Source organism: Podarcis vaucheri (genome assembly GCF_965113315.1).
Source record: "Podarcis vaucheri genome assembly, chromosome: 13".
In the NCBI taxonomy this organism is placed as follows: Eukaryota; Metazoa; Chordata; class Lepidosauria; order Squamata; family Lacertidae; genus Podarcis; species Podarcis vaucheri.
This window is the reverse complement of record NC_138751.1, coordinates 7,149,689-7,177,604: the sequence shown is the minus strand read 5'-3', so window position 1 is coordinate 7,177,604 and position 27,916 is coordinate 7,149,689. Positions and strand designations below refer to the sequence as shown.

Here is a 27,916-nt window from a genome sequence, read left to right as displayed (position 1 = left end):
ATATAACCCGAGCCAAAAGCTTCGCCGTTAGAGGAACCGAAGAGCGATGTCCGTGGGGCTTTGGGGGGACGGGCAGGGCTGGAGGGGGGGCAGTGGTGGTGTGTGATAGAGTCAGGCCCACAGCAGACCCCAAAGGCTGCCGAGGGGGCCCACATCCCCGTCTCGAGTGCCGGCCAAGGGAAGGAGTAGGAAAGAAAACCGGCCACCTGCTTCAGCAGCTGCCCAATCCCCTGATAGGCCAGAGGAGGCTGTGTGGCTATCAGAGCGGTCAGGCCAGGCCTGTTTCTTTGGTCTGAGCCTCCTGCTCCAAGCCAAATGTCTTGGCTTGTCCATCTCTGCCTGGACCCTTGAGCCCAGACGCCATTCCACAAGAGCCAGGCAGGCCTGTGAGCTGGCAGGGCTGAGGTAGACCTCCATTCCAGACCTTCTCACTTACTTGGCCTCCTCCAGCTCCTCCGTCCTCTGGATGGCGTCGGTTTCGTACTTGGTCCTCCACTGCGCCACCTCGGAGTTGGCCTTGGACAGAGAGCGCTGGAGCTCCGCTTTGGCCTCTACTTCTTCCTCATACTGCTCCCTCAGAAGGTCGCAGTCATGGCGGGCCGACTGCAGCGCATGGGCCAGAGCATTCTTGGCCTGAGTGAAGGACGGACATGAGAAAATTTGGTTGATCTCTCTCAACACCTGCTTCATGCCTTCTCCCACTGCAACCTCTGAATCCTGAATCCCTCTGATTCTCATATCCTACTGTTTTTCCTTCAGACTCTGATCCCTGACCCACAGTTCCTGCAATTCTCTCGTTCTGTTTTCTCTCAGCGTCCCTCTGCTTCAGACCAACAGTTCTCACGGCTCTTTTACCTTGGCCTCCTCTTCCAGCTGCCTCTTCAAGTCCTCCATTTGCTGGGTGTACGACTGCTTCCCTCGAGTGAGCTGAGAAATGAGTGCCTCCTTCTCTTCGAGTTGGCGGGCCAGTTCTCCTGAGGGGCAGGGAAGATGGCATGTTTGCTTCTGCAAAGCTGATGCACTCCGTCCGGGGCCCAAGACATTTCATGGCCTGAGGAGACGGCCAAGATGGCTGCCCACTCTCCATTCCACATACGGAAACCAAATGGACTGGAGGACGAACACTGGCTGAACCACCTCCATGGCACCTAAAGCCATGGCCTGGTTCGGGGCCCCAAGAAAAAGTGAGGGGCAACAAAGAGGAATGCCCCCAAATATCTAACACCTGAGGTGCTCACTATGCTTAACGACAGGGTAGCCCTGGATTTTGTTCCCTCTAGGAAAGTAAATAAACAGAAAGCCAGTGGGAAAACAATGTGTGTTATACCATTTTCCGTCTGGAGTTTGGCCCGCTGTGTGTTGGTGTCGTTGAGGGTCCTCTGGGTCTCCTCAAACTTGGCCCGGTAATCTGCGGCCTGGTCCTCCACGGTGCGACACATCTTCTCCAAATTCACCTGCCAGCCGAGAGGGGAAGAGGTGGAAGGGGCGAAAAGCGAGGAAGGTGAGAGAGGACCGAGGAGGACAGCTCCAGAGGCCAGCAAGGCAGCAACATGAGGAAGGTGTGCCAAAACCTTCAAGCAAACAGGCCACATGCTGCCTTTTTAGTCTTAATCAGGCTTAACTGAGCCCCGCAGTTTAAAGGAACATGCTGTATTTGTACACAGTGCTTCGGACAAGATGTCATTTGGAGACAGTCCACCAAAGGATATCCCTGTAGGATGCCCCTTGGCTCAGCTTGATCTCTAGGTGTCAGGATAATACCTTCCCAGCTTCCCCCTCTCCCCAGCTTCCACCTCCAGGTATCCAGGTACCCATTTGAGCTAACTTCAGCTGCTCCTCCATCCATACAGCACCTTGGCTTTCAGCAGCTGCTCCATGTTGGAGCCCACGTCGTCCAGCTCCAACTTCAACTCGCTCTTCTCCTTCTCCAGCTTCTGCTTCACGCGCTGAAGGTTGTCGATCTGCTCCCCCAGCTCAGCCACCGAGTCGGCGTGCTTCTTGCGGAGCGTGGCCGCCGTGGCCTCGTGGTGGAGAGTCGCCTCCTCCAGGTCGCGGCGCATCTTCTGGAATTCCGCCTCCCGCTTCTTGTTCAGCTCCACCTGCACGGTGGTGGCCCCGCCGGCCTCCTCCAGCCGCTCGCTGATCTCCTCCAGTTCCCGCGAGAGGTCGGAGCGCTGCTTCTCCACCTTGGCCCGGGATGCTCGCTCCGCCTCCAGCTCCTCTTCCAGCTCCTCGATCCGTGCCTGGACCACAGAAAAAAAGAAGACGGGTCCCTCAATCCATCCAGCATATTGGCTCAAGGGCAAGAACCTTTGCATGACATGTGGCTTGTCCCAGGGCCAAACTCACAGGGGGTTGGTTCTAGGTCAGAAGGTGGTTCTAGAATATAAAGCCAAGAGCTGGGGAAAGAGGGAAAGTCCATCCCTGGGCATTTCTAGAGCAGAGAGACACCTGAAAGCCGAAGGTCTAAGCAGGCCACCCACCTGCAGTTCCTTCAACTTCTTCTGCAGCTGTGAAGCCAGGGCCTGCTCATCTTCAATCTTGCTGTTCTGCTGGTTGATGTCAAACTCCTTCCTGAAAAAGGCATTTGGGGACGTAAACACCACCATCCTCCCATTCCTTCCCCCCACCCCATTCATATGTTAGATAATCCTCTAGAATACAAATAATCCTCTAGAATAAAATATCTTACTAGGGAAATGCTGAAGTTGCCCTTCAGCTGGAGCAGCTGGAGGCGGCAAAAGAGGCAGATCCCCGGCTATGCCTGCGTTAAATAGGGCAGGCCACGCCCCCCAAGCCAGCCAATTGGCTGTCCAGGGGATGACACAGCCGGGGATTCCCGCGGTGCGTGGTGGGGGCGTGAAGCCCGCAACACCACCTCCTTTTGAAGGCGGAAGTGGCTATATCTCAATTTTAACTCATGAGCTATTGCTGCAATCTGCTCCAATTGTATATTTTATCTTTATGAACACTGTTTTTAGTGTGTTATGTTACGTGAGCTGGTCTTTGACTGCAATAAATTATCTCTCTCTCTCTCTCTCTCTCTCTCTCTCTCTCTCTCTCCCCCCCCCCCCCGTTCTGCATGATTTTCGCCTGACCAACCACTGCATCATTCCCTGTGCCACCACCAGAATGAGGCCCTTTAGTCTAGACCAGGGCTCTTCCACCTTGGGTCTCCAGGCATGTTGCAGTAGTGTCAACAACACCCTCCTTAATCCCTGGTGGCCAAAACTGGACACAGCTCACATGCGTTTGTTTTAGATATTTATAAGTATATAAAGAAGAGCTTGCTGGATCAGGCCAGTGGTCCACGTAGTCCAGCATCCTGTTCTTGCGGTGACCAACTAGATGTCCCAGTGGGAAGCCAACAAGCGCAACCTGAGCACCAGAGCCCTCTACGCTCCTCTCCTCTCCAGCAAATGGTATTTGGAAAGATTACGGAGGTCCAGCTCCGAGGGCCTTCTGGCGGTTCCCTCCCTGCGAGAAGTGAGGCTACAGGGAACCAGGCAGAGGGCCTTCTTGGTGGTGGCACCCGCCCTGTGGAACGCCCTCCCACCAGATGTCAAGGCAGTAAGCAACTACCTGACTTTTAGAAGGCATCTGAAGGCAGCCCTGTTTAGGGAAGTTTTTAACGTTTGATATTTTATTTTGTTTTTAATATTCTGTTGGGAGCTGCCCAGGGTGGCTGGGGAAACTCAGCCAGATGGGCGGAGTATAAATACTAAATTATTATTATTATTATTATTATTATTATTATTATTATTACTACTACTACTGCCTCCAGCTATGAAGGCACAGCTCAGCCGTCAGGGCTACTAGCCATCCATAGCCCCCTCCTCCACGAATATGCTACCCAAGAATAAAGGGTGAAAACAGTGAAAAGAGTTTGGTAGTGGCGGGCAGAGAGGGGTGGCCTCTCCTCTCTCTCCTGTTTCCCAAGGCTCTTGCAAAGCGTGCTAAGATGAGGCACGTCCCCTACTTTTTCAGTTTATCCTCCAGCTGTTGCTTGTCGTTCTCCAGATCCATGATGTTCTCCTGGGTCAGCTTCAAGTCCCCTTCCAGCTTCCTCTTGGCCCGTTCCAAGTCCATACGGATCTTCCTCTCCTGTTCCAGGGAGCCTTCCAGCTGGTTGGAAAGAGGCAGACAAGAACAACAACAAGAAGAAACGGGTGTTACTCACAGGTGGTTTCTTGTGCTTTGGACTGCAGAATTCATTTGGGGGTGTCTACTAGATGGGACGTGGGTGGCGCTGTGGGTTAAACCACAGAGCCTAGGGCTTGCTGATCAGAAGGTCGGAGGTTCGAATCCCCGCTACGGGGTGAGCTCCCGTTGCTCTGTCCCTGCTCCTGCCAACCTAGCAGTTTGAAAGCACGAAGTGCAAGTAGATCAATCGGTACCGCTCCAGCGGGAAGGTAAACGGCATTTCTGTGCGCTGCCCTGGTTTGCCAGAAGCGGCTTAGTCCTGCTGGCCACATGACCCGGAAGCTGTACGCCGGCTCCCTCGGCCAATAAAGAGAGGTGAGCGCCGCAACCCCAGAGTCATCCACGACTGAACCTAATGGTCAGGGGTCCCTTTACCTTTAACTAGATCAAAGGTTGGCCAACCTTTTTTGGGGAGGTGGGACACATTTGCCTGGGTGGAGTATGGAAAGAGGGAGCCCTCCTAGATCAGGACAACAGCCCAATTAGTCCAGCGCCCCAGTCTCTCAGCAGCCCAACAGACACCCTGCTGGCTAGCAGGGCCAGAGAACAAGAGCCCTCGCTTCTCCTGTGGTTTCCAGCAACTGGCATTCAGAAGCTCTGTTGCCTTCCAGTCGTGGAGGCAGAGTGAAAGCACACCTATTAACCCACCCAATTTGACCTCTGTCCCCATCCACTGCTGGCACACGGCCTTGGGGAAATTGTTGACATGGCCCACAGGACGTAAATTGTCCCCTACCCCCGGGTCCCAACTGAAAAAGAATGGCAACTTAAGCTGGCAGAATATGCGCAGCTTGCCGACCTAACATACAGAATAAGAGAACGAGAAGAACATACGTTTGAAGAAGATTGGATAATGTTCACTGGAAAAAATGGTGGTAATTGTGTACACTTGAAAACACTGGCAACGTTAAGATAAATACAAGAGCATAAATTAAGTTTTGATGGATCTCATAATAGAATACTGAATGGTTTAGTTTATACAAAATATGCAGGGATTTATGTTTTGCAAAATGAACCACGGAAAGAGAAGAAGGGACGGTTTTGATATTTTAAGGTTGTTTAAATGAATATTCTAAATTGTAAAACAGGAAATGTAATAAAAATTATATTGAAAAAAATTAATAAAATGTCCCCCACCCCTGTGACAGAGAAACTGTGATAGCTAAAGGTGGGGAAAGCCCCTCTCTCCCACCAAGAAGATCTGCCAGAGCAAGAGATCTTTGGTTGGACGCAAGGATGGAGGATTTGTGTCCTTCTGGATGTTGATGGACTACATCTCCCATCGGCCTCAGCAGCCAGTGCAGCCAATGGTCAGGGCTGATGGGAGTTGGAGTCCAGCAGCACTTGGAAGGCTCCAGCTCTGAGAAGAGCTTCTTCTATGCTCATATTCATGAGACTCTCCAGTCTCTGCTGTTGACTCACATCGTCCGCCTGCTGCTCCAGCTTCAGCTTGGCTTTGGTGAGTGTGTTGACTTTGTCTTCTTCGACCTGCAGGTCATCCAGAGCTTGCTGGTGGGCCTCCTGCAAGGATTTCTTCTCCTTGGTCAGCTTGGCGATGATCTCATCCAGACCGGCCATCTCCTCCGTGAGATTTTTCACCTGGTGGGAAGGCCAAACCCCAGAGATGTCAGGAGTTGTGGGGAAGGGACAACTTTGAATCTACATATGGGGGTCCCAGGAGCATGTGGGGAGAAGCTCTGACCTAACTTATAAATAATAATAATAATAATAATAATAATTTATTTATATCCCACCCATCTGGCTGAGTTTCCCCAGCCACTCTGGGCGGCTCCAAATCAAGTGTTAAAAACAATACAGCATTAAATATGAAAAACTTCCCTAAACAGGGCTGCCTTCAGATGTCTCTTAAAGATAAGATAGCTGCTTATTTCCTTCACATCTGAAGGGAGGGCGTTCCACAGGGAGGGCGCCACCACCGAGAAGGCCCTCTGTCTGGTTCCCTGTAACCTCACTTCTCGCAATGAGGGAACCGCCAGAAGGCCCTCGGCGCTGGATCTCAGTGTCCGGGCTGAACGATGGGGGTGGAGAAACTCCTTCGGGTATATTGGGCCGAAGCCATTTAGGGCTTTAAAGGTCAGCACCAACACTTTGAATCGTGCTCGGAAACGTACTGGGAGCCAATGCAGATCTCTCAGGACCGGTGTTATGTGGTCCCGGCGGCCGCTCCCAGTCACCAGTCTAGGTGCCGCATTCTGGATTAATTGCAGTTTCCAAGGTCACCTTCAAAGATAGCCCCACGTAGAGCGCATTGCAGTAGTCCCTCTTGGGAGGGAATTCCACAATATGGGAGTGTGTTGAACCAAAGGTGAACCGTTCCGGAAGCATCTTGGTAGTCAAGAAAACCCTACAATTAATTGGTAGTGGTTGCAGCAATGGGCTCACATATGTTTATATTCATACACTAATTGGCCTGCTTTGATGCAATCCTTATCTGTTGAACTCGGGGCTGGGCTCTGAGCCAAGAAAGGAGAACTGTCTATAAGGTTTTGTCAGGGACTGGCCAGAGGTGGAATAGGGGAGACGGCCTCTCCATCCTGCCCCTTCCAAGGAGGAGGAAGAGGAGGACAGTGTAGGTTTACAACAGGGGTTTGAGGGAGGTCACAGCTCAGAGGCAGATGAGGGGGAAAGCTGGAAAATAATGGGAGAGGGGGAGGCAGGACTGGAGAGGCAGCTGGCTGACACAGTGTCATTAGAAAGCATCCATACCCTCCATCTCCCAGAACCCGGTGGGCCTTAAAAGTAGGAGAGCAAAGAGCTTGAAGGCAGAGGGCACATAGCAGCACCCGTAGAAGAGAAATGAGGAAGCGGGAGAGACGGAGGGTGGAGATTCACTCAGGACAGCACCATTATCCAAGAGGCTGGGTTCTATAGCCTCTCTGTAAATATTGAAATGAAAAAGGATGGTAAGAAACTTTTCCTTGTCTTTATACTTTCCTGGGCAACCAGTCGGGAGCTGCTGAAAGCATCCTGACAGGTTTGGGTATTTGCCACCTATGACCTCATCTAGTCGGGTGAAATGACATATGCTGCTCTCCTGTATTAAGAAGGTTTGTTTGGGTGTGGGCAAAGCCATCTCCTTGCTGCGGTGTCTTCAAAGGCTAGGAGAAACGGCAGGCTGCTTTGCCTAAGTCGACACCTTCTCTGGAACTGGCCATTCCGATGTTTTTGACATCCTTCTTTGGCCTCCCTGCACCCAACCACTCCCACAAGTCCTCCTTTGGAGCTGCAGTTCAGAACAGGGAGCCACCACCGAAAAGGCCCTCTCTTGTGTCCCCACCAGCTGTGCCACTGACGTCCAAGGGGCTGGGAGAAGGTGCTCACCTAAGGACCTTATCACCTGGGCAGGTTCACATAGGGAACTTGCCTCGCTGCCCCTCTTAAGCGCACCTTGTTCTCCGTGGCGTGCTTCTCCTTCTCCACTTTGGCCAGGGTCAGCTCCAGGTCGTCAATGTCCTTCTTGAGCTCCGAACACTCGTCCTCCAGCTTCCGCTTCTTGGCCGTCAGCTCGGCGTTCATCTCCTCCTCATCCTCCATTCTTTCAGTCATCTCCTTCACCTTGGCCTCCAGCTGAATCTTGTTCTTGATCAGCTGGTCGCACCGTTCCTCAGCATCGTTCAGATTATCTTGTTCCTGCGAAAGGAGAGGAAGGAAAGAAGGGGGTTTTCGGAAAAGCAAGCATCTCTTTAGGCATTTGAGGAGGACGGAGTAAACGGGAAGAAGGAGGTGCTGCAAAGAGATGAGACGTGAAAGGTCAAAAGTGCTTTTATTGTGATTTTATGTTGTGAACCACCCTGATATCTATGGGTAGAGGGCGGCATACAAATTTAATAAATAAAAATAAAACAAATACCTTAGGACTTTTTGATAATGTAAAAGGCTGTTTTGATCCCAACGTACCTTCCTGTCTTCTTAAGAGATAGCAACAGTGCACGTTGACCTTTGCTTCATATCTGCCCAGTATCCTGAACCGTTTTGTCAATTCCATATGCGCCCATTTCACAGAAACATAGGGAGCTGTCTTATACTGAGTCAGATTATTGGCTCATATAACTCAGTAATTTTCACCCTGACTGGCAGTGGCTATCCAGGGTTTCAGACAGGGGGAAATTTCTAGCCCTACCTGGAGATGCTGGAATTGAACTTGATATTTTCTGCTTGCTAAGCAAATGCTCTATCGCTGAGCTACGACCCTTTCCTCAAACAGCTTGTTTCTATAGAGGCCAATGCAATTAGGTGGGAAGGTTGCATGTCGTCCACACTGTCCACCCCCCAGGTGGCGCTGTGGTCTAAACCACTGAGCCTCTTGGGCATGGGTAGGCAAACTAAGGCCCAGGGGCTGGATCTGGCCCAATCGCCTTCTCAATCCGGCCCGCAGACGGTCCAAGAATCAGTGTGTTTTTACAGGAGTAGAGTGTGTGTTTTTATTTAAAATGCATCTCTGGGTTATTTGTGGGGCATAGGAATTCGTTCATATTTTTCCCCAAAATATAGTCTGGCCCCCCACAAGGTCTGAGGGACAGTGGACCAGCCCCCTGCTGAAAAAGTTTGCTGACCCCTGCTCTTGCGCTTGCCGATCAGAGGGTCGGCGGTTCGAATCCCCACAACGGGGTGAGCTCCCATTCGCAGCTCCTGCCAATCTAGCAGTTCGAAAGCACGCCAGTGCAAGTAGACAAATAGTTACTGCTGTGGCGGGAAGGTAAACGACATTTCCATGCACTCTGGTTTCCGTCACGGTGTCCCGTTGCGCCAGAAGCGGTTTAGTCCTGCTGGCCACACAACCCGGAAAGCTGTCTGTGGACAAACGCTGGCTCCCTTGGCCTGAAGAGAGATGAGTGCCGCAACCCCATAGTCGCCTTTGACTGGACTTAACCGTCCAGGGGTCATTTGCCTTTTACCTTTTTACCATCTACCAGGAAGGTAAAAATAGAGGTTGTTAATTACAGAGTCAAGTATTGCTGCCAAATGGTGTCAGTAGCTCGGTGGCAGAGCTGATGGTTTGCATTCAGAAGATCCCAGATTCAGACCCTGGCATCTCCAGGTACGACAGGGAAAGACCCCCATCTGAATCCTGCAGAGCTGCTGGCAGCCAGGGCAGTGGTAAGAAATCTGCAGGGCCCATCAGTGGCGCTAGATCACAGCTTCTTGCCAACTTTGGGTTGCCATTAAAGTTGATTCGTCGCGTAACAAGAGCGATAAGGAGAGAGATGAGGAAACAAATTTCAAAATGTGAGCTGATGCTTACTCAATGCAGCAGCCCCGACTCTCTCTGCAAGCAAACCAGAATCAACGCACAACAGATCACCAACGTCGTCTAACCTCCCCACAAACCTTATGCAAAGAAATCTGGAAATATGCTCAATGAGCAGGTCACATGGAAGCATCCAAGGACTCTCTCTCTCTCTCCAGGACCTTGCAGTTTGTCCCGGTAGCTTTATAAAGTCACTCACAGCTTGAACTTGCAGTTGGAGATCATTCTTCTCCTGCAACAGGGAGACCATCTTTTCCTCCAGCTCCTTCCTCCGAGTCTCCGATTTCTCCAGGGCTTCCTTCAGCCGCCCAAATTCTTCCTTCATTGTCTGTGGAGAAGAAAACAACACTGATGGACTCAACCGGCCAGCCAGCGGTAGCTGCTTAAAAGGAAAAGCAAATGGCAGGTTTATATATTGGGAAGGGATAGAGCAAAGCTGCTTCGAGACCTTTTTTAACTTCAGATTGAAGGTGTGAGGTTGGGTGCTTGAACGGTTTCGCAACCGGAAAATAACGGCCCTTGTTTGTAGAAGACTAGCATGCAAAGGGTTCAACCTGGCCTTCGCTGTTTGTGTATTTATTTCATAAAAAATTATATTCCACTTGATTGTAAAATAAAACCCCAGTGACCTCGGAGCAGGTTACAAACAGAATTTAAAAAATGAAACTATCAGCAAATAGTTTTTAAACAAATTGAAAACCTTCCAAAAAAAGTTATTAAAACCGATCAGCTAAAACTTACAATTAAAGCGTCAACACCCTACACATCCGGATAGGCTTGCCCAAACCAAAATATTTCCAGGAGGCACCGGAAGGAGTAACAGCAAAGGCCTGATGTCAGTTTCTTACAAATGTGGAATGAGCATCGTGTCAAACATGTAACAGGGCCAATTCTGCATTAATTACACTGTTGTGCAAGGTGTTCATATATTTGTGGAGTGCATGAACTGCCTGCTATGAACCCCTGTGAGCAAATCAGGGATAGCCTGGGGCACTCGATGGCCTTCCAGATGTTTTGGGATGGACTCAGTGTGGCAGCCCTTAATTTTTTGTTTGTTTGTTTAACCCTTAGCAGTTCTGGAGAAATTTCAGCCGTAATCCGAGAAACATTACCTGCATCTCCTTCTCGGTCTCTGCGCTCTTGAGCAGAGGCTTGATTTTGAAGAACAGCTTCATCCAAGGCCAGTTCTTCACCCCCATGAAGGCCCGGATGTTCCACTGAATCACCAGCAACGCATCCCTGGGGAAAGGAGGATAAGGAAACGGGGGATTTAGCCCCTAAGCGGGAGAAAGCGTCTCCCCCACCTCCCTGCCAGAAACCCTGGAGGGACTCTGCCTGTTGCAGTGGGCAATGCTGAGCTAGGGGACTCAATATTCCAACTTGGGGGTAAGGCAGCCCTCTATGTCCCTGTGGTTTTCAGTGATTGGTCAAAATTGCAACTCTTTACCCTCCAGGTCTTTGACCAATTGGCTGCCTTGCCTTCTCTTCCATTGCTGTGCACTGTATTCTGCGCCACTGCTTTCATTTATTTATTCTGATACGGATTGCTTTTTGAAAACGAGGTTCCAGGCAAGGAGAAAAAAAGAAACTGCAATTCGTGAGGTCTTGGTGGTCATTGTTGTAGAGTTCCACAGGTTTTTTTCTTCTTCTCTTTTTCACTTCATTTATTAATTTTATTAAATTTCCGTACTGCCCTTCATCTGAGGATCACCGGACAGTTTATGGTATAAAACGCAATATAAAATGATTTTTAAAATGATTCTAACCGTACGTTCTTGCTTATTTTAATTGTGTGTGCTTGTAACTCGCCCTGGGAACCATATGGCAAAGGACAGACTATAAGTGCAAATAAATAAGTACTGTGTAAGTACTAGCAAAATAAATTTTAAACAGGCAGGTTGCCCAGCAAAGCAACTGCCCACCAGCATTTCCGACAACCATCAAGAGCAGCTCTTCTTGTGACCGCAAAAGGTGCTTCCAGGCTGTTCCTATTTTCTTTTCTTTTTTAAAATATTTTTTATTACATTTTTCAGATACAAAGTCAGAGATATACACAAAATATAAGATATATAAGAAAGAAATAAGAGAAAAGAAAGAAAAAATCAACTTTCCAAAGCTTTTTCACACAACCAACTGGACTTCCCCACATCTCCCTCACCCTGTGTTCTTTACAATAAAAATATCAGCAAATTATTACCTTGTTTCATGTCTTATTTTACACCTTTCAGATGTTATGTTTCTGGATTTAAAATACTTTTTATCAATTACTTGTACCTTAAATTAAACATAATATTACTTTAAATTTCAACCTTTTCTTACTGATAACTTAGTTTCCTGTTTCACCAAATCTAATTGCTGAAGCTAAAATTTCCAAATCGTGCAAATTCTTAACATTCATACAACTTATAGTATTTTTGTAAATAGTCCTTAAATTTTTTCCAGTCCTCTTCCATTGTTTCTTCTCCCAAATCTCGGATTCTGCCAGTCATTTCAGCCAGTTCCATGTAGTCCATCAATTGCGTCTGCCACTAGGCTGTCCCTATTTTCAGATGGGGTTCCGTCCCATGCTGCTAAATTTCGGCTGCACAATTACAGTCGTTTGAGGATACAAGCCTGCCTGTCCCTAAAGACCAGACTTCTTTTTTCTGCGATAAGGAAAATGATGGGGTAATGCGCTTGCTTTGATGCAACGCCATCTGAGCACCAGTAAACAAATCGGGACAAATGCTCATTCAATAGCCAAAGCTGACTAAGATTCCCTGTGAACCAAACGCTCTGAAAGCGCATTCGGAAAGTGCCTGCAGCACGTTTGTTGAAATGGAATAACAGGTACCCCTGTGGAAATCTTGTTATTGTGAATCTCCCTCTTCCAGATACTGTGGAAATCGATTCCTACTCCCACCCAACCTGCAAGTTAAGAAGGGATAATCACAGCGCTCACCGACGCTCCATAATCTTCTTAAACTCGATGCGCATGAGCTGACCCCTGGCCTGCGCTTGGATGCGGGTGATGATGCGGGAAAGGCGTTCATCTCGCATTTCCTCCAATTGGCCCAGCAGCCCAGCCTTGAAAAACACCTGGAAGGAGAGGGAAAGATGGTAGGGATGTTGACATGAGCACCTCTGGCTAAGCCTCTATCTATATCTATCATCTATCTATCATACAATATTGCCCACAAGGGCACTAGATGAGTACCAGTCCTCCTCCTCCTCCTCCTCCTCCTCCTTCTTCTATCACTCGTAGCCGAGTAAGATTGTCTTCCATAAATACAGTCTTAACAATGAGTCTGTAAGTGACTGTGGAGGCCAATTCTGGATCCACACGTCCTTCCACAGTGGGGACATGGGTTTCTGGGCAGGAGTTGATCACAGAGAGGGTTTGCCAATTGTACCTTCCTCTTAGCACGTTTCTCCCTTGCGTCCTGAGTTCGAGTGTCTTCAAAGCCCATGACACCTTTGGCAAAGGCTGTTCTCCAATTCTCCACTTGCAGGCCAGCGTTTCCCAATTGTTGGTGTTTATACTACATTTTTAAAGACAGTCTTTAAACCTCTTTTGGTGACTGCAAGCATTACGCTTTCCATTTTTAAGTTTGGAATAGAGTAGTTGCTTTGGAAGACGACAATCAGGCATCCGCACAACATGACCAGTCCGACGAAGTTGATGTTGAAGAATCATTGCTTCAACACTGGTGATCTTTGCTTCTTCCAGTACACTGGCATTAGTTTGTCTGTCTTCCCAAGTGATGTGTAAAATTTTTTGGAGACACTGTTGATGGAATCTTTTGAGGAGTTGGAGATGGCATTTATAAGTAGTCCATGTTTCACAAGCATACAGTCAGGTTGGTAGTACAACAGCTATGTAAACAAGCTGTTTACATAGCTTGTGCCATTGAGAGCGTGCTCACTTGTGGAAGAGAGGACAATAAGGGATATGACAGAAATCAAAAAAGAATTTGAAAAATACTACAAAAAATTATATCAAAAAGATGAAGTGCCAATAGAAGAAATAGAGGAATATATAAAGAAAAATAAATTAATAGAGATAGCAGAAGAAGACCATAAATTATTAAATGAACCAATATCAACCATAGAAATTAAGGAATCAATTCAAAAATTAAAAATAGGGAAATCCCCAGGTCCAGATGGCATACCAGCAGAATACTACAAAGAAATGTTAAATGAATTAATTGACCCACTAAAAGAAGTAATAGAGGAAGCAGTAGAGAAGGGGAATGTTCCAGACTCTTGGACTCAAGGGTATATAACGCTCCTGCCAAAACAAGGTACGGATTTGGAATTGGTCTCAAATTATAGACCCATTTCATTGTTAAATTCCGATTATAAAATTTACGCAGGATTACTGGCTAATAGGTTGAAAAAAATTATAGGAAAAATAGTACATAAAAATCAGGCTGGATTTGTGGAAGGTAGACAAATAAAGGATAATATCAGAAATATAATAGACATAATGGAATATCTACAAGTAAGAAGAGACAAACAAGCAGCCCTGATTTCAATCGATGCGGAGAAGGCTTTCGACAAAATCTCATGGGAATTTATGAAAAAACTATTAAAAGAGTTGTGTTTAGGTGAAAAATTCCAAAAAGGTATAAATGCAATATATAACCAACAGAAAGCAAAAATTATTATTAATGGAGAGTTTGGAGAAGAAATCAACATCTTTAAAGGTACAAGACAAGGATGCCCCCTATCCCCAATGTTATTTATAATAGTATTAGAGGTTCTATTAAAGAAAATAAGGCAGGATAACCAAATAAGAGGAATAGCAGTTGGTGAAAAAAGATATAAGTTAAGAGCCTTTGCAGACGATGTTATGATCACAACAGAAAATCCCCTACAATGTACACCTAGAATATTGGAATGCATAAACGAATATGGCAGATTAGCAGGATTCAAATTAAACTATGGGAAAACCAAAATACTAGTGAAAAATATGGAAGAAAAAGATAAAGTGAAATTACAAGAAATTACAGGATTGGAAATTAAAAAGAAAATAAGGTATCTTGGAATAAATTTAACAACAAATACTATAGACTTAAGTAATGAGAACTATGGGAAAACATGGAATGAAATAAAAAATGACTTGCAAGTATGGGGAAAATTAAATCTTTCCTTACTAGGGAAAATATCGGTAATAAAGATGAACATATTACCAAGGATGATGTTTTTATTTCAAAGTATCCCAATACTAGGAGGAGATAAATGTTTTAATAACTGGAAAAGAGATTTGGCTAAATTCATATGGTCAGGAAAAAAACCAAGAATAAAACACAAAATAATGATAGATAAGAAGGAGAGAGGAGGATTTGGTCTCCCAGATATGGAGTTATATCACGATGCGGTGGGTCTGACCTGGCTAAATGAATGGATCAAATTAGATGACTCGGATGTATTGGATTTAGAAGGAGTAGAGACGAGATTTGGATGGCATGCCTATTTAATAGATGAAAAAGTGAGAGTGCATAAAGGCTTCCTAGGGCATATAATCAGAAAATCTATATACAAAATATGGGAGAAATATAAAAGACTTTTAGAACCGAAAACTCCCTGGTGGGCATCGCCAGCAGAGATTGTCGCAGTGAAAAAATTAAATATGAAAGAAAATTGGGCTACCTATAAAACTGTATTAAAGGAAGAAAACGGGGAATTGGAATTAAAGGACTACACACAAATTAAAGCTCATATTAGTGATTGGTTTCAATATATTCAAATTAAGTATAGATTAGCAAAAGACAAAAAGTTAGGATTTGAAAAAGAAATATCAAAATTCGATAAATATTTAATACAAGAAAAATCAAAAAATATATCTAAATTGTATAATCTGATTTTAGAGTGGGAAACAAAGGATGAACTGGTTAAAGCATCAATGATTAAATGGGCGCAAGACATTGGGAAAAATATTATGTTTGAACAATGGGAAAAATTCTGGAAAGAAGATATGAAATTCACCATGTGTTATATACTGAAAGAAAATTACCTTAAAATGCAACATAGATGGTATTTAACACCTGAAAGAATAGCAAAAATGAATAAAAACTGTAGCGATATCTGCTGGCGATGCAACACGGGAAAAGGTACTATGATACATATATGGTGGAGTTGTTTAAACATCAAACAATTTTGGGAAATAATATATAATGAAATGAAAAAAATGTTTAGATACTCATTTAGGAAAACACCAGAAGGTTTTCTATTGGGAATAGTACCAGGAAGCGTAAAGGAAGAAGATAAGACCTTATATTTATACGCAACAGTAGCAGCAAGGCTATTGATTGCGAAAAACTGGAAAAGTGGTATAATACCGACAAAAACAGAGTGGCTTGCCAAATTATTGGAGTATTACAATATATCCAAAACAATGGAAGAAATTGGAAGGATTTCAAAAGAAAAGATACATAGGGACTGGAAGGTGTTTAAAAGATACTTGCAAAATCATATCGAAAAATCAGAACTCCTATTAGAATAAACAAGTTCCGTTTCAAATACTGAAATATCAAATAAGATGGAAAACAACGTGTATTAGAAAAAGAAGCATGAAATTAGGGTAAAGGTGTGTGAAAGAAAGCAATAGAAGTGGAAAGATATTGTAATTGAGTAGATTGGAAGTCAACACAAAGGTGGGGTGAAGGGTCGGTGGATGGTGATGGGGAAAGGAACTATTTGTGGGATTGAGTGTAAGTATGTTTGAATATTTTTAAAGATTGTATGAAATGTATGTTTGTATGCTTGTATATGTGTATTAATGATAAAAAATAATAATAAAAAAAAGAAAGAAAAACAAAAAAAAGAAAAAGAAAAAAGAGAGCGTGCTCACTTATGGCTTATGTGTGTGGTACGGAAGCTGTACTACCCGGGACAGGTTGGGGTTGTGCAGAGTTGTTAAGGCAGCAGAGAGCATTGTTGGCTGCCCACTCTCCACCTTAGAGCAGATTTATGCCACAAGGTACCATAGGAAGGCACTGGACATAGTAAAAGATCCATCGCATCCTGGTCACTGTCTCTTCAAGCTCCTGCCATCGGGACGGAGATACAGGACGATACAGGACGATGAAGACAAGAACGAGCCGTCTTAAGAACAGCTTCTTCTCCAGAGCGATCTCGGCCCTGAATGGGAAGCCTGGACTTTGAAAGTCATCTAATCTTCCTTGCTGTATTATACTGTATTGTTTTAATTAGTGTTTTTATAGTTGTTTTGATTTTGTGTGGAGTGCCCTACCTGGGTGGATGGAGCAGCCAAGTAATTTCGTTGTCCCCGAGAGGGGGCAATGACAATAAATTTATTATTATTATTATTATTATTATTATTATTATTATTATTATTATTATTATTATTATTATTATTTTGAGTTCAGCTCTATACATCTGAGTCTCAATGCAGACAACACTTCCCTGTCGGACTGACGGGTGTCAATCACCCCAGTGGTATGAAGTTTTATCGCAGATTGCTTGCTTAGTGCAACAAATCCATGTGAACGTCTTGCAGTTCAGAAACTGACTGGGAAACACACCGAAAAGGGTGTTTGAACAAAATATGAAAGGGAATGTGTAGACACCCCACAAGCAAATTACTGTGATATAACCGCTCTATGAAAACAAATCAGAACAAATGCTCAATAAATACTGGATATTGTCTAATGACCACATAAGTTATGTGAAAGTTAATCAGGATGGATGCTGAATAAACAGGCTGTCTGGAAGCGGCTGCAAAGGCTCCACCCTCTCACCTTAGTGTGGCCAAACTTGTACTGGTTGTGGTCAATATCTAAGGAGCCCAAAAGCTTCTCTGCTCCCTTCCGGCTGTCGATGAACTGTCCCTCGGGGATGGCAGCTGGGTTCAGGATACGGTACCTGGTGGGGAGGGAAATATGCTGTTAGATTCCCCTGCCAAAGCTGTAAGATTCTTCTGATGGGAAGAAAGTACACGGGCGTAAAACCAGGACGGCATATTTCTTAATTGACCTGTAGGCCTATTTTCAATTTGGGTCAGTGAACGATTATTTATTTTTTAAGCGTCGTTGTTGTTGTTAATCAATTTATTAGTTCCAGAATAGCCTTCTAAGCAGTTTACAAGTATAAAGGCCAATGGTACAAACAATAAATAAGCACCCATAATGAAAACAGAAAATAAAGCAGTCCCATTAAAGCATGTTGTAATATACTATTCTTCTTAAACATTACTTATAGTATTTGGCATTATGGTTGGGGCGCAGAAGCAAGTGCCTGGGAGCAGTGCCGGATTTACGTATAAGCTAAACAAGCTATAGCTTAGGGCCCCACTCTCTGGGGGGCCCAAAAAAAATTAAAGGGGGGGAAACTTACATACAGCAACAGTGTTTTGTGTTGTGTAGGCTCCTATGATGTAAGTAATGGGCCCCGCCTGCTAGCCTGCTCCCTAAAATATCACTGGTTTGCTCATTTCTATATATAGGGTGCCTACATTCTGCACAGACTGGTTGCATGGCCAGATGTAGCATGCAGCTGCAGACTGCAGTGCAGCACAGTTGAATGTAGCTCAAGCTGTTGTACCTGTTATCTAACTACAAGTACTTTAAAGAGTGCTTGTAGACTGATGATCAGGCAGCATAGACTAATGGTAGGAGTCTTATGCCTACTGATTGATTTCATATATTCAACACAAACAAAAAACAGCGACAATTTGTTGTTGACAAAGGACAGCTGGACATATAAAGGGCCCCATTACCTTCAGTAGCTGAGGGCCTCATCAAACCTAAATCTGCCCCTGCTCAGGAGGCCATTCTAGTCCTAAGCGAACGCCAGAATTCTAGATTGCAATTCCATCTCCTCCAAAACCTTTTAAAGAATCATCGGACTGAGCAAAGCTACCATGCTGGTGTGTAAATACGACTCGTGCTCCAGATATTTTTACTGGCTAATTAATTGCACGTTGCTGTCCGTTGTCCGCCATCAATGACCAGGCCGTTTCATGACCTCCAAAGAGAGCCATTTGCCCTCACGAGAACAGTACTGTTATGAAAGGCATTTTTCAATGGCGGGGAAGGTAGCAAATGTTACAGTTTGCGACAGGCACAATACAGGGAAGGGCCACACTCCACCCAGCGTGACCCCGAAAGCAGATTCACCTTTGCCTGAAGTCCCCGTAAAGGATCCGGTTGGGGAATCCCTTCCGGCAGATCCGGATCCCCTCCAGGACTCCGTTACAGCGGAGCTGGTGCATGACCAGAGCATTATCCATCACTCCTGGCGAAGGGAAAGAGAGAGGGGAGGTGTCAGACGCCTTAGAAATGGGCCTCCTGTGTGCCCTTCATTTGGCTGGGGTCCCATCCAAGCTTAGTTTATGTCGTCACACATCCCATAGTGTCTCTCTAAAACAAGGGTGGGAAGTCTCAGGTCCAGGGGTCACGGCCTACACCGTTTTGCAACCTCCTTGAGTATCTTTGCCTGGATGGCATGTGTCATTAATGCCTCTTGCTTGCCTGGTTGGAGGAGAGAGAGGTGTGTGGGTGTGTTGAAACTAGCCTGACGTAAGGTAAAGGTAAAGGGACCCCTGACAGTTAAGACCAGTCGCAAACGACTCTGGGGTTGTGGCGCTCATCTCGCTTTATTGGCCGAGGGAGTCGGTGTACAGCTTCCAGGTCATGTGGCCAGCATGACTAAGCTGCTTCAGGCGAACCAGAGCAGCGCACGGAAATGCCGTTTACCTTCCTGCTGGAGCGGTACCTATTTATCTACTTGCACTTTGACGTGCTTTCGAACTGCTAGGTTGGAAGCAGGGACCGAGCAACGGGAGCTCAACCCATCCCGGGGATTCGAACCGCCGACCTTCTGATCTGCAAGCCCTAGGCTCTTTGGGTTAGACCACAGCGCCACCCGCGTCCCAATTTGCACCCATTGCTCTACCCTCTTTTTCTTTTGCCCCCACCCACAACTCCATCCCAGAAGGTTGCCCAGGATGGAATGTGGTGTCCAGGCAGAAAAAGGAGTCCACACTCCTGCGCCAGAACTGCAGAGCCAGAAGTCTGTAGAGAATGAGACTCTTAATCTCAGGGACATGGGTTCGAGCCCAGCATTGGGCAAAAGATTCCTGCACTGTGGGGGTTGGACACCCTTGGGGGACGCTTCCAATCCACAATTGTCTGGTTCTAGAGATCCCGGGCAAGGCATTGGGAGAGGAACCTGCCATACACTTAAGAAGTGATGTTTCTATTGCGCTGTGTGGCTCCTGTCCCGTTCCATTTGCCACTAGAGTTGTGCTAAATATGCCAATAGAGGCAGATTCCCTCCCTGTCTTTTGCACCACCGTTCCTTTTGTTGGTACGCATTTCAGCTAATCACTGCTGGGGGAACGTGAAACCCGTAGACACGTCCCTGTCTGTGAGTTAGCTGCCCAAGGGCCTCCCCAAACCAGCAAACCAGCACCTCCCAGTGCAGTCCACCAGCCCTGTCCCTGTCCTGTTACCAGGGGCCTTCCGTTCATTGGGGATGAGGCACCTCACAAAGTGAGGGTGGGTTGTTTTCAGGTTGGCCATCAGTTTGTTGAGGTTCTCCTGCCAGAGAAAGAGAGACAGAGAGGGAGAGAGGGGAGAAGATGGAGGGGAGATAAAGAGGGAGGGGAAAGGAGAGGGGGACAGAGGAGGGAGAGAGGGAGAGGCAGAAATGGGAGAGAGAGGGTGGGAGGGGAAAGTAGAAAGGAAGAGAAGAGGTGAGGGAAGACAGAAAAGGTGAGGGAAGAAGAGGCAGGGAAAGGGGGAAGACGAAAGGAGAGAAGGAGGAAAAGAGAGGGAGGAATGTGTGTCAATACTTATTTAGTTTCCAGCAATGTCTTCTTTGCTCCCCCTTGCTTGACTTAAAAAAAATCAAAATCAAACAAGCACCCCTCTCCCATCTTTTTCGTGGGGCGGCCTTTGGTTTCCTACCCGATGAACTGCAGAAACAGTCTGGAAAGATGATCCTTTCTTCTTCGATCCTTTTCCCTTCCCTCCATCTCCACCTGAGGACAGAAGCGCAGAGAGTGAAGGTTTTGAAAACTCAGGCAAGCCTCCCTCATCAAAGGAATGAGCAAATCAGGTCAATTTTGGTTTCTTTCAGTTGTTTCTCTTCTTCTTTTTCAGTCTTAAATTCAGTTCTCCTACACTGGTCTCCTTCCCAATGACTGTCATTGAAATCTCTCTAATTAACCACTACACTGTGCTGCTCTCATTCACAGAATAAAACCAAAATATAAAACCACAAAATACATAATCAAAATAAAACCAACAACCCAATACCCCCCCCACAAAAAACACACCTTCTAAAAAGGCATAGGATGCCAATCAAATCAACCAAATAAACGTTTTGACCTGGCGCCTAACAATTTATAATGAAGGCGCCAGGCGAACTTCCCTGGGGAGAGCATTCCACAGATGGGGAGCCACTGCAGAGAAGGCCCCGTTCTCGTGTTGCCACCCTCCAAACCTCTCGATGAGGCACACGAAGGAGGGCCTCAGAAGATGATCTCAGGGTCTGGGTAGGTTCATATGGAAAGAGGCGGTCCTTGAGGTATTGTGGTCCTGAGCCATTTAAGACTTTATTGGTCTAAACCAGCACTTTGAATTGGGCCCGGAAACTAATATTTAGCCAGTGCAGTTGGACCAGGATCAGTATAATATGCTCAAACCGTCTCGCTCCGGTGAGCAACCTGGCCGCTGAATTCTGCACTAGCTGAAGTTTCCGAACTGTCTTCAGAGGCAGCCCTACATGTAATGTATTGCAGTAATCTAACCTTGAAGTTACCAGAGCATAGGCAACAGTAGTTAGGCTATCCCTGTCCAGATACGGGTGTGGCTGGGTCACCAGCCGAAGCTGATGGAAGACACTCTGGGCATGTAACATCATGCCAAACTAGGACTGGTAGAAATTCAGTTCAGTGTAGATTTTAGCGTGAACCTCCCTCATCCATGCTTTCTGAAGCAATACGCAAACTGAAAGGCAGACGGCTTTTAAATTTGCACTTATCCGCATTATGTGATGCAGCTCTCCGGTGTGATGACACACACAAAAATGTGTATACTGGGGTGAGCCGTGCACTGTGCAAAGATATGCACATATGAGGGGAAAAGAACACACTGCTTTAGTGGAAATTGCTTGTGTTTAAATACTTTTTTGGAAGCCGCCCAGAGTGGCTGGGGAACCGCAGTCAGATGGGCGGCGTATACAAATTAAAATGATCATGATGATGTTTTTGTCAGGCAAAACTAAATACAGTGGTACCTCAGGTTAAGGACGCTTCAGGTTACAGACGCTTCAGGTTACAGACTCTGCTAACCCAGAAACAGTACCTCGGGTTAAGAACTTTGCTTCAAGATGAGAACAGAAATCGTGCTCTGGCGGCGCTGCGGCAGCGGGAGGCCCCATTAGCTAAAGTGGTGCTTCAGGTTAAAAACAGTTTCAGTTTAAGAACGGACCTCTGGAACGAATTAAGTTCTTAACCCGAGGTACCATCGTACTGAAAATGTGCATTGCTGGGAGAAATTTGCTTTGAATACTGACAAATTTCCATGAGGCTTTTCTTCTAAATAAAAAAAAAAGATAAATTGCAAACTGAAGCAGAAACGTAGGGAGGTGGACTTAAGGTTGGAAAAAATGAGAAGAAACAGAGAGAACCCAAAGCTAATAGATTCATCTGCCTCCTAATTTGGAGCGTTTTGGGAAATTAAAATGGCAGCCACCCCCCCACCCCCCGGAGTGCCCTGATGTTAGGGCAACTGCCCAAGGATTCTGAGTACTGGGCCTGATTTCCTCCTTTCCTCCTTCTCCCTCTCTCCTCCTCGCCCATCAATCTCACCGGCCTCCATGCCGGCGTAGCTGGAGAAAAGCGTAGCAAGGAGCTTGAGGGACGACTTCTGGTAGAGCCCCACCACCGTCTCGTTGAGGGGGTCCTTGTTTTTCTGCAGCCAGCCAAGGATGTTGTAGTCGACGGTGCCAGCGTAATGGACGAGGGAGAAATGGGCCTCCGGCTTGCCCTTGGTGTTACGGGGCTTCCCAAAGTTGTTCGACTTGCCCAGGTGGTTGTCGTACAGCTTGGCCTTGAAGGTCATGTCAGAAGCTTTCGGGAACATGCACTCCTCCTCCAGGATGGACATGATGCCCAGCGGCTGCACAGAAAGAGGGGGGAAATAGAGTCAAAGCAGCAAGTCAGGGAGACCCGGCTAACCATGGTTTCCTGTTGCATCCGAACTGGGAAACTATAGCAAATCGTTCCCTAACAAGCCAGAATATGAAGCCATGGTTTAAAGTTGTTTGGAAGCTGTTAGCGGTAGTGAAATCAGACGAAACCACAGAAGGAATTGGAAGAACGGGGGAAGAACCCAGAAGAGGTCGAACCTTGACCCACCTCCCCATGTATGGTAAAGCGAATTTATTTTAGCAAGGCACAACAAGGGTGCTAATGGCCAGTCCCCTTATATTCAGGGTTGTGTTACACAGTGGTAAGGGGCGAAGCAAATCCAGTAACTGGCATTGGGTGAAAAAGAAGGATTACTTGCCTTTAAAACAAACAAACAAACAAACAAACAAACAAACAAACAAACAAACAAGTTTCTAGCCCTTAACGTGGCAGGATTCTAGGCTGGGCTTCCACAATCACATCTCGGCTTAATAAATGGAGAGGCACATGAGCTTCATACAATCTCACTTTCTCCCACCCCTTTCATGCAAAGAAGGCAGGGAGCCACAGTTAACTGTAGATTCCTGTGCGGCTCATTACCAAACTCAAAACCATGGAGAGACATTGGATTCTTATCTCATTATACATGACTAAGCCATTTCTCACCTTCTCACCCCTTGCCTTTTCCTGTAAGACCTATTACAGTGTTAAGAGTCGTCAACAGGCTCATCTCAGCTATCTGCCAATCTCCCATTCCCACCACCCCTCCCCACCTTCTCACTATATAGAAGGTTCTGGCAACTTCTGTTTCAGTGTATCTGAAGAAGTGTGCATGCACACGAAAGCTCATACCAAGAACTGACTTAGTTGGTCTTTAAGGTGCTACTGGAAGGAATTTTTTTATTTTGTAGATTCCTGCTACCTCTGAACCAGGAACAATGCTTAATGGCTTCCTAGCACCTTAACATCATAGCTTCATAGTCTGGCAAATTGGGAAGCCAATGATAAACCCTTCCCCTCCCTCCTGTTTCCCTGATCTCAGTATGCAGGCGTGATTCCATCCCTCAGAGAACACCTCACAACCGCACCTTCTCGATGAGGTCGATGCAGGCTTGGAGGTCCATGCCGAAGTCAATGAAGACCCAGTCGATCCCTTCTTTCTTGTACTCTTCCTGCTCCAGCACAAACATGTGGTGGTTGAAGAACTGCTGCAGCTTCTCGTTGGTGAAGTTGATGCAGAGCTGCTCAAAGCTGTTGAACTGAGAGAGGGAGCGAGGAAGGGAAAGGAAATCAAGGACTCGAGCAATTTGAAAAACCAGTCTGTCCAGGGTTCATAGCCCCACTCAGCTATGATGATGATGATAATGATAACAACAATAATATTTACTTATACCCTGCTGATCTAGGTGGGTTTCCTCAGCCAGTCTGGGCGACTCCCAACATAATAATAATAATAATAATAATAATAATAATAATAATAATAATGGCAATAAAACACGAAACATTAAAAACTTCCCTAAACAGGGCTGCCTTCAGATGTCTTCTAGAAGTCACATAGTTGTTTATTTCCTTGACATCTGATGGGAAGGTGTTCCACAAGGCGGGCACCACTACCAAGAAGGCCCTGTAACCTGACTTCTCGCAGGGAGGAAACCGCCAGAAGGCCTTTGGAGCTGGACCTCAGTGTCCGGGTAGAATGGTGGGGGTGGAGATGCTCCTTCGGGTCTACTGGGCCTTTGAGGCTTGCTTAGGGCTTTAAAGGTCAGCACCAACACTTTGAATTGTGCTCAGAAACGTACTATGAGGCTGACTGGGTGACCTTGGGCAAATCACAAACCCTTAGCCTAACCTGGCCAAGCTGAGGACAGATGAGCAGCTCAGAAAACAAGTCACACTTGGAAAGAAACAAAACACGACAGGCTTGTGGTCTGCTGAACAAACCGTGTTCGCCCCCAATAGGATGAGACCAGTCCTCCAGGCAGGGGATATCTACTTAAGGACAATGATCCTATCTTGCGGCACCCACCGCAATGTACTCACGTCAAAGATCTCGAATCCTGCGATGTCCAGCACCCCGATGAAATACTGCCGTGGTTGTTTGGTCTCCAATGAGTTGTTGATCCTGACCACCATCCAGCTGAACATTTTTTCGTACACAGACTTAGCCAGGGCCCCAATGGAGTAGTACACCTGAGCGGAGGAGCCAGGGGAGGAAGGAAAGAAAAAGTGAGCAACACTTCATAGAATCATAGAATCATAGAGTTGGAAGAGACCACAAGGGCCATCGAGTCCAACCCCCTGCCAAGCAGGAAACACCATCAGAGCACTCCTGACATATGGTTGTCAAGCCTCTGCTTAAAGACCTCCAAAGTAGGAGACTCCACCACACTCCTTGGCAGCAAATTCCACTGTCAAACAGCTCTTACTGTCAGGAAGTTCTTCCTAATGTTTAGGTGGAATCTTCTTTCTTGTAGTTTGGATCCATTGCTCCGTGTCCGCTTCTCTGGAGCAGCAGAAAACAACCTTTCTCCCTCCTCTATATGACATCCTTTTATATATTTGAACATGGCTATCATATCACCCCTTAACCTCCTCTTCTCCAGGCTAAACATGCCCAGCTCCCTTAGCCGTTCCTCATAAGGCATCGTTTCCAGGCCTTTGACCATTTTGGTTGCCCTCCTCTAGACACGTTCCAGTTTGTCAGTGTCCTTCTTGAATTGTGGTGCCCAGAACTGGACACAGTACTCCAGGTGAGGTCTGACCAGAGCAGAATACAGCGGCGCTATTACTTCCCTTGATCTAGATGCTGTACTCCTATTGATGCAGCCCAGAACTGCATTGGCTTTTTTAGCTGCCGCGTCATGTCAAGTTTGGCTCATGTCAAGTTTGTGGTCAACCAAGAACTTCAGGGAAAGCAATCTGAGCCCCTGCGCCTGGTGGTGCTCTCCAGATTTTTTTGGACTCAGCTCCCACCAGCCCCAGCTGGCACACTTGGAGCAGGCCTCAGCACCAGATCCTGCACAAGCATGGCAGGGCCTGATGTCCTGGCCAAATAGAGTAAGCGAATGGAGCCTGGTCTTCTGGTGGTAAATCATTCAAACTGATTTTTAGTACTGTGTTTTTACGGTGTTGTAAGCTGCCCTGGAACCTCATTGTGAAGGGCAGAGAAGACTCCAGCATCGTGACTGCGGCTCTTGTTTCCTCAGATGGAAAAAGAGCAAAGTCACAATTAAAGAAGAATGGCAACTTAAAATGATGGAATGTGCACAACTTGCAGATCTGGCACATAGAATAAGAGAACAAGAAGAACATACGTTTAAAGAAGACTGGAAAATGTTTATTGAATATATGGAGGGAAACTGTGTTTATTTGAAAATGTGGGCAGCGTTAAGATAAATTCAGCAGTGTAAATAAGTTTTGAGGGACGTAATAATAGAATACTGAATGGTTTAGTTTATATAAAATATGCAGGGATTTATGCTATGCAAAATGAACCATGTAAAGAGAAGAAGAAGGGAAGTCATTAGTATTTTAAGGTTGTTTAAATGAATATTCTAAAATGTAAAACAGAAAATTTAATAAAAATTATAGGGGGAAAAGACATAATCTTCAGCAGCATCAAGTTATATGGACTCTGAGCAAGGAGTCCTGCTGCCTTCACTGTGAGCACCTCTCTCTTTATCTTTCAAAGGCAAGTCCCCAGCCCCCAAAACCACAGCATTTTTTTAAATGCCTCAGGGAAGCAGGACTTCAAAGAAGAAGGCAGACTGTCCGCTCATTCCTTGACCAGTGGTTCTCAAAGGGAGAGGATGGCAAGGACCATTAAAGAAACATATAAACATTTTCTGCGTAGTGTAGTATCAAAATATTTCTTCTTATCTGCAGGGTATGGATAGATATCTTTTCAAAACCAAGCACTGCTAGGAGTCATTTATTTTCTGTTTTCCAATGTACAGTGGTACCTCAGGTTACATACGCTTCAGGTTACAGTCCCCGCTAACCCAGAAATAGTGCTTCAGGTTAAGAACTTTGCTTCAGGATGAGAACAGAAATCGTGCTCCGGCAGCAGGAGGCCCCATTAGCTAAAGCGGTGCTTCAGGTTAAGAACAGTTTCAGGTTAAGTACGGAGCTCCGGAACAAATTAAGTACTTAACCCGAGGTACCACTGTACTGTATTTATCAATTAGAAAATTGGTGAGGCACAGGGAAATTTTTATTCCAAAACTGTGACCCAGAGGGGGGAAAATGTTTGTGAATCGCTGCCCTAGACCAAATGGATCCTCAGGTCAATAGTTCCTGTGGTGACCTCTGTTTTAACCCCCACACCACCCAATTTTGGGCACCTCGTACCCCATTTCGTGACTTTGCTACATGACCTGACTGCAAATAAGCCTGATCCCTGCTACGGTGGCTGATGATGATGAACTTGTGCATAAGGGATTTTATTTGCGGCCTCTGAACTGTTTGTTCCGTTAGTTTCAGCTGTCGAACTCAGGGCGGAGCGGATCGTCTGGGTGACAGGTGCACCCTGAACAGAGCCTGGCACCCCCCAAACCCAACGCCCCAGGCAGTCATCTGGGTCACCTGCCCCGAAATACAACTAGGCTCATTCCAGCTAAGCGGTTCTGGTTTTTTTTAGAAAGGTTTCGATCCCTCCTTTTTTTAGAAGGGTTTCTATCCTTTATTATGACAACAACAATTCAACAACCCTGGGCCTAACATTACATTTCTATTCACGATTAATTAGAAGTTGGTTTTCCCCGTTTCCACAACAGTTTGTGATGTTATTGTTTGTTTTAAAAAAGTTCTCGTGCGAATTCAACCGCATTTTAGTGCTCCAATCTCCTAATATAAACATTTTTGGGAATGCAACCTTGCCCAAAACACTCACGGTTGCAAAGCAACTTTCTCTAGTGTAATGCATGTTGATGTGTTATTTTCACTAATATATACACATTTTTGTGCACGTTAATTGTGATGGAGTGCGGGAACCGCATTGCAAGGTTTGGAGAGGTGCAAATTTCGAAGGAGGGCTGTGTTTCGGTTCACACATTGTTACAGAAAGTGCAAATTGCCTAAGTTTGCCTTTAAATGGACACTGGGTCAAATTTCACCCCATCTCCAGTCTGAACTGATGCGAATAATGAGGCCAGCACCGTCAACGCCAGCAGCTGCACCCATGTTGAGCTTGCCCAACTGTAAATACCCTATAATGGTGTTTTTCAACCTTGGACCCCCAGATGTTGTAGGACTACAACTCCCATCATTCCCTGTGTTATGTACTGAGTTGAATAGGATCC

General features: G+C 46.1%; 1 protein-coding gene across 1 annotated transcript in view; it reads right to left on the bottom strand.

Moving 5' to 3' along the window:
• Nucleotides 1-27,916, bottom strand: part of LOC309517901 (myosin-6) — a 55,028-nt gene that overhangs the window by 10,923 nt on the left and 16,189 nt on the right. Inside the window, exons 14-31 of the mRNA XM_082197468.1 lie at nt 24,657-24,806; nt 23,705-23,875; nt 22,296-22,605; nt 20,389-20,462; nt 19,932-20,019; nt 18,595-18,712; nt 17,218-17,341; nt 12,414-12,550; nt 10,585-10,711; nt 9,672-9,800; nt 7,612-7,854; nt 5,626-5,802; nt 3,980-4,125; nt 2,484-2,574; nt 1,854-2,243; nt 1,328-1,454; nt 856-974; nt 437-633 (exon numbers count right to left, since the gene is read on the bottom strand). Coding sequence (XP_082053594.1) covers nt 437-633; nt 856-974; nt 1,328-1,454; nt 1,854-2,243; nt 2,484-2,574; nt 3,980-4,125; nt 5,626-5,802; nt 7,612-7,854; nt 9,672-9,800; nt 10,585-10,711; nt 12,414-12,550; nt 17,218-17,341; nt 18,595-18,712; nt 19,932-20,019; nt 20,389-20,462; nt 22,296-22,605; nt 23,705-23,875; nt 24,657-24,806 — 2,918 coding nt within the window. The remainder of the gene's footprint in view (nt 1-436; nt 634-855; nt 975-1,327; nt 1,455-1,853; nt 2,244-2,483; nt 2,575-3,979; nt 4,126-5,625; nt 5,803-7,611; nt 7,855-9,671; nt 9,801-10,584; nt 10,712-12,413; nt 12,551-17,217; nt 17,342-18,594; nt 18,713-19,931; nt 20,020-20,388; nt 20,463-22,295; nt 22,606-23,704; nt 23,876-24,656; nt 24,807-27,916) is intronic.